General features: G+C 42.6%; 1 protein-coding gene across 1 annotated transcript; it reads right to left on the reverse strand.

Moving 5' to 3' along the window:
- Positions 1-2,398: 2,398 nt before the first annotated feature.
- Positions 2,399-9,487, reverse strand: LOC133477773 (zona pellucida sperm-binding protein 4-like). Its single transcript, XM_061772901.1, has 10 exons — positions 8,816-9,487; positions 8,590-8,725; positions 8,119-8,451; positions 7,278-7,462; positions 7,092-7,189; positions 6,329-6,489; positions 6,064-6,256; positions 3,797-3,944; positions 3,643-3,718; positions 2,399-3,553 (listed from the first exon to the last, which is right to left on the reverse strand). Exons 1-10 carry the CDS (start codon positions 9,485-9,487, stop codon positions 3,468-3,470), a joined length of 2,088 nt encoding a protein of 695 aa, XP_061628885.1. The 3' UTR covers positions 2,399-3,467.
- Between the last annotated feature and the right edge of the window lie 901 nt (positions 9,488-10,388).

The raw sequence follows: 10,388 nt of genomic DNA on the forward strand, positions 1-10,388 counted from the left end.
CTCCATAATCCTTAAATGGAAGACGTTTGGGACAACCAGAACCCTTCCTAGAGCTGGCTGTCCGGACAAATTGAGCAATCGGGGGAGAAGAGCCTTGGTAAGAGAGGTAAAGAAAAACCCAAAGATCACTGTGGCTGAGCTCGAGAGATGCAGTCAGGAGATGGGAAAAAGTTCTAGAAAGTCAACCATCACTGCAGCCCTCCACCAGTCGGGGCTTTATGGCAGAGTAGCCCGACGGAAGCCTCTCCTCAGTGCAAAACACATGAAAGCCCGCATGGAGTTTGCTAAAAAACGTCTGAACGACTCCAAGATGGTGAGAAATAAGATTCTCTGATGAGACCAAGAGAGAAATTGTTGGCCTTAATTCTAAGTGGCATGTGTGGAGAAAACCAGGCACTGCTCATCACCTGTCCAATACAGTCCCAACAGTGAAGCATGGTGGTGGCGGTATCATCATGCTGTGGGTGTGTTTTTCAGCTGCAGGGACAGGGAGACTGGTTGCAATCGAAGAAAAGATGAATGTGGCCAAGTACAGGGATATCCTGGACGAAAACCTTCTCCAGAGTGCTCAGAACCTCAGACTAGGGCGAAGGTTCACCTTCAAAAACGACAATGACCCTAAGTACACAGCTAAAATACCGAAGGAGTGGCTTCAGAACAACTACGTGACTCCATTTTTGAATGGCCCAGCCGGAGCCCTGACTTAAACCCAATTGAGCATCTCTGGAAAGACCTGAAAATGGTCACCAACGTTCACCATCCAACCTGACAGAAGTGGAGAGGATCTGCAAGGAGGAATGGCAGATGATCCCCAAATCCAGGTGTGAAAAACTGGTTCCATCATTCCCAAAAAGACCCATGGCTGTATTAGCTCAAAAGGGTGCTTCTACTAAATACTGAGTAAAGGGTCTGAACACTTTTGGCTGTGTGACATTTCAGTTTTTCTTTTTTAATAAATATGCAAAAATTTCAACAATTCCGTTTTTTTTCTGTCAATATGGGGTGCTGTGTGTACATTAATGTGGAAAAAATGAACTTAAATGATTTTAGCAAATGGCTGCAATATAACAAAGACTGGCAAATTTAAGGGGTTCTGAATACTTTCCATACCCACTGTACTTGGCAAAATAAAGATGATTCTGATTCAGATGGTGTGTAGTGTTGCCACTGTCTCCCCGAGATACGGTAAGATTTTATGCCAGTAGTCTGACATAATGCAATCGTGAAAGACCAAATTTGTCTTCTAGTCTGATCCAGGCATCAGGGGGAAGTTAGAAGGGCACTAAAGAGGATGAAAAATGGAAAGGCAATTGGTCCTGATGACATACCTGCGGAGGTATGGAAGCATCTTGGAGAGGTGGCTGTGGAGTTTTTGACCAGGTTGTTCAACAGAATTCTAGCAGGTGAGAAGATGCCTGAGGAATGGAGGAAAGGTGTGCTGGTGCCTATTTTTAAGCACAAGGGTGATGTGCAGAGCTGTGGGAACGATAGAGGAATAAAGTTGATGAGCCACACAATGAAGTTATGGGAAAGAGTAGTGGAGACTCGATGTAGGATAGAAGTGAGTATTTGCGATCAACAGTATGGTTTTAGATGCATTATTTGCCTTGAGATTGATGATGGAGAAGTACAGAGAAGGTCAGAAGGAGCTATATATATAAGCCTATTGCAGATTACCTTGAGAGAAGTCTGGAGTGGCAGACAAGTATGTTAGAATAATACAGGACATGTATGAGGGCGGCTGTACGTGTCGTAAGTTGGTGTTCGAGAGGTGGATGCACGAGATAGGTTTACATGGAGAAGGATGCCACGCTGTGGCGACCCCTAAAGGGACAAGCCGAAAGGAAAAGAGGAAGACTGACAGATATTGTGGTTCAATGTTCGTGGCCCTAAATTATCATAGATTTTTAGCAATCTTTTTTTATGGATTTTTAGAGTATACAGATTATAATGCCCTCGCATGTGGGAAAGGAGAACCATACTCGTCGATGCATATTTCGAGAGTTTATTGAACGACAACACATGCCACTCCACTGGGACTCGTCTCTTACAGGCACATGCATGCATCTAACACAGACACTGCAATATACATTTTATGTTTTTTTGCGCTCAAATATATTTACAATGTGTTTAAAATTTTAGAATATGTCTCGGTGTGTTTTAATGTGTTTGAAATGTGTATTTCAACAATGAGGTCGAAGTTCTGAAATAAGATTGTCCCTCTCACTAAGTTGAATGAGTGAGTCTCTGACCAATGAGTACTGGAGGTGGGTTGTAACAAATCAGATCGCAAGGCTTTGAGTGTGCGTGCACCGTGGAAAGTATTCAACAGCAACAACAACAACAACAGCAAAGTGAGTTTTATACAAATATTTTATTGGAGGTCATGAAATTACATTTGATTTTAAGTGATTCCCAACCAGGGTGTTGTGGCACACGAGTGTGCTTTGAGAGATAATCAGAGGTGCCGGAGGAAATTATCCAATTTCACTTAAGTTGTCCTAAAACGATTATTAATTAATTACAAATTATTTCTGTTCATCTGTCTATGCCAGTGATCGGCAATTAAATGTGGTTACATTAGATGACAGAAGTTACAGTAAACCTGTGTATCACCTGTTACCATCACAGCGACAGAATAAGTCATGGCTTCCTGTGAGTATATCAGGTTTGTCTTCAATTAAACATATACACAACTCATTCATTCATTCATCTTCCATTCCGCTTATCTTCACTAGGGTCGCGGGCGTGCTGGAGCCTATGCCAGCTAACTTCGGGCGAGAGGCGGGGTACACCCTGAACTGGTCGCCAGCCAATCGCAGGGCACACACAAAAAAACAACCATTCGCACTCACATTCACACCAACGGACAATTTAGAGTCTTCAATACCCTGCATGTTTTTGGGATGTGGGAGGAAACCGGAGTACCCGGAGAAAACCCACGCAGGCCCAGGGACAACATGCAAACTCCACACAGGCGGGGCCGGGATTTGAAGCCTGGTCCTCAGAACTGTGAGGCAGATGTGCTAACTAGTCGTACACCGTTCCACCTAAATAAAAATATTTGTGAGTAAATTAAGGCAAGATCATCATTATTTCAGTATTCATAATTTTTGTGACTTTTTCTGTTTGGTAATAATATTTTTCTAATTTAAAATGTGAAAAAAACCACTTAAAGAGAATGAAATGATGTTTATAATATTGTGTCACAATGCAATTCAAATTGAAGCTTTGAAAAGTGTCAGTGTTTGTGGCTGAGGTTACAAATCTAAATGTAATCCTACTGAATCGACATTTCATGACCAAGTTATTTGGAGAGTTGACAGTCCTTGTTCTCTAGTGTTCTTTTGCAGCCGTTACAATTTAATACTCGACTGTTCATTCCACACCACTCATCAATTAATAGTGTTTTGGTCGCAAATGCTGTTAAACGGTTCTGACAAAACATGATCTCTGCCAGATGCTGTTTAGGGTGTGGACATGACCAGAGGTCCAGCAGAGACCACAATCTTTGATTCCTCCTTTGTCTGGGCCACAGACGTTACATCTCTCTCTGCACAAACAAACAGGTATCCATATATGGTTGAGAATCAAGAATGTATAGCCTTCAGATATTTTTCATATTGTAAGTGAATTCCTTACTTTTCCTGAAGCATATGGGCTCACAAGAATGGCCAGAATCTGCCTTGCATAGAGATGTGCTACAGTGAATGTACACCTGGGAAAAGAAAACTGTGTTAGGACAGTCATGCAGAAATGTTGATGCTACAGTTTTCTATGTGGATTGGTGAATTACGTGTTCACTCTGGGGCATTAGTGAGCTCGGATCTACGAAGGTAAACATTCTGAAAATGAAGCGCCTGTGGTGACTTGGGAACTCTACACCAGAGCCAGGACCAACAGGAACCAGCATAGATGTGTAGCGATCATCAATGTTTGGACACCTAGAAAAACAAATGTTTGTTAAGAGAGCATACCTGACATGGTATCAGTTTCATCTTTGACATTGCAATACACAATGAGTTATTGAATTTTAATCTGAAAGAATGGGAATGACTTTTCTCTCATGAACTTATAGTTAATCTTTTTGCACACAATTGTATTGGATCAATATCACTACAAAGTACCTTTGGTGACCTCAGTAGAATAACTGAGTCATCGTGAAAATGTAGTAGTATAATGAAACTGTGAAGTCTTATTATAAGTGGACAAACATTTGCACACATGCCAGCACAAAGCAAATTCTCTTAAAATGTGTTTCTTTCATTCCCCCCCCCCCCCCTATGTTTTTTTTTTAATGTAAGTAATTTTGGTATGTCAGTGGCACTGCTATGCTAAGTACATTGTGTGTACAGTAATAGGTGGTTAAATGGTGAATGAATTAATTAATTTACATGTGTGGTTTGTAATTTTCATCATGTGGTGTTTAGTTAGATCGGCACGGTGACCGACTGGTTAGAGCCTCTGCCTCACAGTTCTGAGGACCGGGTTTCAATCCCCGCCTGTGTGGAGTTTCCATGTTCTCCCCGTGCCTGCGTGAGTTTTCTCCGGGCACTCTGGTTTCCTCCCACATCCCAAAAACATGCGTGGTAGGTTAATTGACAACTCTAAATTGCCCGTAGGTGTGAATGTGAGTCTGCGATTGGCTGGCAACCAGTTCAGGGTGTACCCCGCCTCCTGCCCGATGATAGCTGGGATAGGCTCCAGCACGCCCGCGACCCTAGTGAGGAGAAGCGGCTCAGAAAATGGATGGATGGATGGATGTGTTTAATTAGATATTTTCAAGCTTAACATGTCCACTTTGTCATGGTAAAATATCAATGGATATTAAAACCTTTCAGAAATTCAAAATATATATTTTTAAACGGTATACGTTGACTGAATGAAGTTGATGAGTGAAATCCACCATCCAGTTTATTCGATGGTAACATTAGCCAAAAATGTCCACCCTGTCTGCAAGTTCACCTATTTTTCTGTTTGGTTGTATATTGTCTACATACAGTTGATTTTTATGTTTTTAAAAGTGTAGGAGCTTGACCAATGTGCATTTCTAACAGCATAACATGTATCTAATACCATGAATATTAAAATCAATGGAAAATCTCAACGTTTGGTGAAATATCCATCCATCCATCCATTTTCTGAGCCGCTTATGCTCACAAGGGTTGCGGGCGTGCTGAAGCCTATCCCAGCTATCTTCGGTCAGGAGGCGGGATACACCCTGAACTGGTTGCCAGCCAATCGCAGGGCACACATAAACAAACAACCACTCGCACTCACATTCACATTCACACCAACGGGTAATTTAGAGTCTTCAATCAACCTAGCATGCATGTTTTTGGGATGTGGGAGGAAACCGGAGTGCCCGGAGAAAACCCACGCAGGCACGGGGAGAACATGCAAACTCCACACAGGCGGGGCCGGGATTTGAACCCCAGTCCTCAGAACTGTGAGGCAGAGGCTCTAACCAATCGCCCACCGTGCTGCCCTGAAAGGCACCGAATGATTGATATTGAAAGCATCATATGAGAAAATTAGAGTTGCATGCAATAATTGTTTTAGAAAATATTTTCACTTACTGAACTATTGTAGCACCAGCTTCGGGCGAAAGGCGGACTACACCCTGAACTGGTCGCCAGTCAGTCAGAGGGCACATATAGACACAGACAACTATCCACACTCACATTCACACTGTCACTGGTGGGAACTGAAACCACGCTGCCTGCACCAAAGTCAGGCAAGTGTACCACTACACCATCAGTGACTTCCAACTGGAATCCTCTTGGAATAAGCTGATGAGCCTGGTTTTTACATTATTTTAGATAATTTATGAGACACTGTCGTAAGTTGTTTTGACTATAGTTATTGAGGAGATATTTTGCACTGTATAACTAGATTTTATCAATTTTCTTAATTTGACAGTGCATCTTTTATTAACCTTGAGTTTGATATAATTGAATTGAACTGAATTGAATAGTCAGTCACCACAGTAAGCAGACCTATGAACAATATAAACACTGCTATAAAATGAAAAGGGAGGCCGAAAATAGGTTTTGTTGTTACCCGTTGATTAGAATGTCCCACTGAGGGATTGTGTGAGGATTGGCACTGGTGGTGGTCCAACAGCGAACGAGGCTGAGGCCGAGATTGTGATCAGTCCTGTCCATGAGTTGAACCTCCACGTACACGTTGTCCCTTAATATTTTTCTGATAGGATAGTCGGCATCCGTATAGAAAGAGCTATAAGCCACCTCCACTGTGAGTACAGATAGACTAATTAATGTTCTGTCTCCAAACAAAGCAGGTTACCAGCAGTGTGTGCGCATACCTTCATTACAACCCTTCGAAAGGCATTGTCCATTACCCAACCTCAGCTGCACATTAATGGGACCCAGAGCAGCCACTGATAAAGGAGGACTCTCCAATGCTAGAATTTCTGCAACAAAAGTCTCAACCGAAGTGTCTGTGTATCTACACTGGAAGAGTAAACTGAAAAGAGAAAGGTTGCATTAGGTTAATTGTTAGAGAGCATTCAGTTAGACAGTGCTACCCATACACTACACACAAAAAGTTAGGATTACTGGCCTTTTGAGTGATTTCAGGATGACCCTACTCTATATTGCACTACTGTATAACCTCTATAAAATGTAATATGAACTTCTCTAAACTTTGAATACACATGTTCAACTGTACAATGTTTCAATACTTTTTGCACCACTTGGTGAGCTGTATTTTTCAATTTTTTTCCTTGACATCCAGTTTGAAGCCTCATGATGGCGAGGTACTGTTGGTTAATTGTTAGATGTCATTTTAGTCTCCTTATGTCAAAATGTGAACAGCATGATGTAGAGGATTGCTAAATATACCAATTCTAACTGAGCCTGTAAATGTTTTAGTCGGTTCGTGGATCAAACACTTGTGAATTTGGGCGTTCAGCTAGAGAACGGCAAGTTGTGCAAAACTGAAAAATGTAACAGTTGGAAATGTGCGTTAAAAAAATTAGAGACGCTCAAAGTAAAATAGGTTCATTTAGGTACATCCTGAAATATCATTCCATAACTTTTTGTGAAGACCGTAAGATAATGCCTTACTCAAAGTTGCTGTCCCTGGTTATGGCACCCTGGAGCCCCACTGCAACTTCATATGAGGAGGTCATCCTATTCTCATAGATTATTTTACCAGCCTCCTCCTGCAAGAGACGTGAGAAGGGAACATGTGCATGCAGTGTAAAAGTTATTTTTCTTTTTTTCCTGGGTATTAAAAAATGAAGGTCTAACCGTAACGATGGAACCACAGGCAGTCACGGGAAACTGATATATAGAAAAACCAGAATTGGAGTCAACTTGTGTACAGCCAGGACCACCTGCCAACAGTGAAATAGTCTCGATGTCTATGTTGGGTAGAGTGGCATCTCTGGCGGCTACCAAAATGAACTGAGCATCTTTAGTGCACTGGACAGTCACTAGAAGAACACAACAACAATGTCATTGGTGCAAGCTCCTTAATGAGACACATTTTGTACCAAAACAACCAAGCCAAGATGTTTAAAATGAGAAATGGTAAAGTTAATCATATTCACACCTGTATTGATTTCATTTTTTTAGTGGTCAGAAGTACAGTAGGCCTAATGTTCATTCACTCAAACTAATCGGGAAGCTGTTAGACAGAGCCCACAAATAAGTAATCTCTTTTGAACCCGATTGAGATTTAGCAGACATAGAAAGGTGTATATATATCCATCCATCCATTTTCTGAAACGCTTATCCTCACTGGTGCCTATCTCAGCTAAATTCAGAAAAGAGGCGTGGTACAACCTGAAATGGTTGCCAGTCAGTTGCAAACCATTCACACACACATTCACACCTATGGACAATTTAGAGTCCTCAATTAACCTACCACACGTTTTTGGAATGTGGGAGGAAACCGGAGTACCCGGAGAAATCCCACGCAGGAAGGAGGAGAACATGCAAACTCCATACAGAGAGGCCGGGTTTGAACCCAGGTCCTCAGAACTGTGTGGCAGATGTGGTAACCAGTCGTCCACCGTGCCGCCAGAAAGGTATACAAAATCAAAATATAATTGGATAAAAGAAACAAAAAGTTGAGACAATTACACACCACTTTTCCCAAAGTAGCAATTGTCTCCATCGTAGCAACAGCTAATGGCTTCACATGCAGCAACAGAAATATCAGAACTTCCACATGGGATTCTTTGGAGTCCTATAACATCACAGTTGTGGAAATTAGGGTCTTTCACACTGGGCGGGTAAGGGACCGATGTCTCTTTCCAAGGTTGCTTTGGCTGAGGTTCCTGGGAATAATCATCATCTGAATATCCTCGAGGTAATGGGGTTTTTCCTTTTTTATGAGAATAAGGAGGGCCCACAGGCAGTTGAGGGAATGAAGGATTATTGGGTACGGGATAAACTGGTCCCGTTTGTTGTTGGTGGACTGGATATTGGTCTTGTTGGTCCACAGGTTTTTGGATTAAAACTGAAAACCAAGGTGGTCTGAGGAATGAAGGAGTATTCAGTTGTTGGGTGGGTCCCCCAGGTTGTCCGGGGTTTGGAGGATTCTTCAGTGGGTGGCCAGGTGGTGGAGTTGAAGGATTTTGCTGTGGTCGGTCCACAGGTTTTGGGTGGAATGAAGGATAACTGGGTAGATGATGAACTGGAAGTAAAGGTGGTCTGGGTAATGAAGGATTGTTTGGTAGTTGGTCCACAGCCTTTTGGTGGAGCAAAGGATCACTGGGTTCCTGATGAACTGGGACCACGGGTGGTCCCGGCAATAATGGATTCTGCAAAGGTGGTAAGACATCGTAGTAAAGAAGCGCTACTCTTTGCTGCTCCGTTTGTGGTTTGGAGTTTGGTGGCTTTGGCAGGTTTGAAGGTGGATAAACAGGAACCGTTGGGTTGTATGGTAAAGGGTGATGCACTACGAGGTTTGAAGGCTTCTCCGATGGAGAGTCCACAGGTTGGTGGGATAATGAAGGATACTTCAATGGCAGCTGTGAGAACTTTGGATTCTGTGACAGAGGGTCATAGGGTGGTTTCAGGAAAACATATGGTCCCGTCGCTAGTGGATTATGTTGCTCTCCAAAAGGCTTTTGTGGTGGTGGAGGATTTTGCAATGGAGGAGATGGGAGAAAAGGCCATGGTAGTGGGAAATTTGGATTTTGAAAGTTTTGACGATGGAAATTTGACCCTGCAGGTACGTAAGGTGGGAAGACATGGTCAGGGGAATAGGGTGGTCCGGGGTGTGAAGGATTGTTCGGTTTTGGGGGAGATAGGCCCGCAGATGGCTTGGGGGGTGAAGGCTTCGGTAATGGATTTTGATAAGGCGGTCGTAGTGGGTCATAACGGTGAAGGAAGGGCGGATCTGGTAGATTCTGTCCAGAAGATGGCTTCCAAGCTTCAACCTTTGTCCCAGTGAAGCACCATAGCAGTGCTAGTGCCAAGAATGAGGTGACACTCCAGTGTTTGATCATGTCTTTAAAGAAGTTTGATCACGAGAGTTCCCAAGTGCGCCATATACTGTATGTGTGCCACCTTTTTATATTTCTCCAGACTGGATGTTTTTAAAGCGCCACCTCTCCTGTTAAAAAATAACCACCAATCGAGGCCTCTTTTCTCTTTAAAGTCAGTGAAAACTTCAGGTTTTCTATTGGCTGCTTCACAAGGCCAGTAATACAAATTGTTGTGAATCTCCTGTGATGAAAGGGCAGCTTGACAATTGGGTCACTCAAACTTTTTAAAAAGGTCTTTGCAACCTTAAGCTGTATTTCAAATCAAATATTTATTTTGAACACAATACAGAGAACAAATACAGAGTTTGATGTTTATTTTTCACCAGTAAGCACCCATCAGTTCAAGGTTTTGATGACAGAACAGGGGGCATGTTGATCCTTTAACTTTGAATATACATTTCGATGATTTGCAATATACTTTTTCAGGTTCTGAACTGCATTCAAATTTAATCAAGCTGTAATTACAGTGTGGCCAGTACTAAGGTCCAGCTCACAAGGTATTCAATACTTTCCAAAGAGGAGTAAAATAAAGTAACCTGCTGTAGCTCCGTCTGTGAAAACTTGGCTGCCACTGAAATCCGGGCCTGTTTGTGTGTAGTTGAACACGAAGCCTTTAACGTATTCTACTGTATGAATTGCAACCTTCTGCCAAAACGAGTTAAGAGCATCTAATTTTTCTGCATGTGACGATATGTCACCATTGATAGATGAACAAAGAAATATCCATCCATCCATTATCTGAGCCGCTTATCCCCACAAGGGTCGCGGGAGCGCTGGAGCCTATCCCAGCTATCATCGGGCAGGAGGCGGGGTACACCCTGAACTGCTTGCCAGCCAATCGCAGGGCACATATAAACAAACA

This window comes from Phyllopteryx taeniolatus, chromosome 5, assembly GCF_024500385.1.
Source record: "Phyllopteryx taeniolatus isolate TA_2022b chromosome 5, UOR_Ptae_1.2, whole genome shotgun sequence".
Classification (NCBI taxonomy): domain Eukaryota; kingdom Metazoa; phylum Chordata; class Actinopteri; order Syngnathiformes; family Syngnathidae; genus Phyllopteryx; species Phyllopteryx taeniolatus.

Excerpts from the sequence above, each read along its gene's own strand:
- LOC133477773 (XM_061772901.1), bottom strand. The coding sequence starts at position 9,487 with ATGATCAAACACTGGAGTGTCACCTCATTCTTGGCACTAGCACTGCTA. Across the intron at positions 8,726-8,815 it reads TAGCGCTTCTTTACTACGAT|GCTGTGGACCAACTACCAAA; the intron begins GTCTTACCACCT and ends CTCCACCAAAAG. Across the intron at positions 7,463-8,118 it reads TTGCTACTTTGGGAAAAGTG|TGACTGTCCAGTGCACTAAA; the intron begins GTGTGTAATTGT and ends GTGTTCTTCTAG.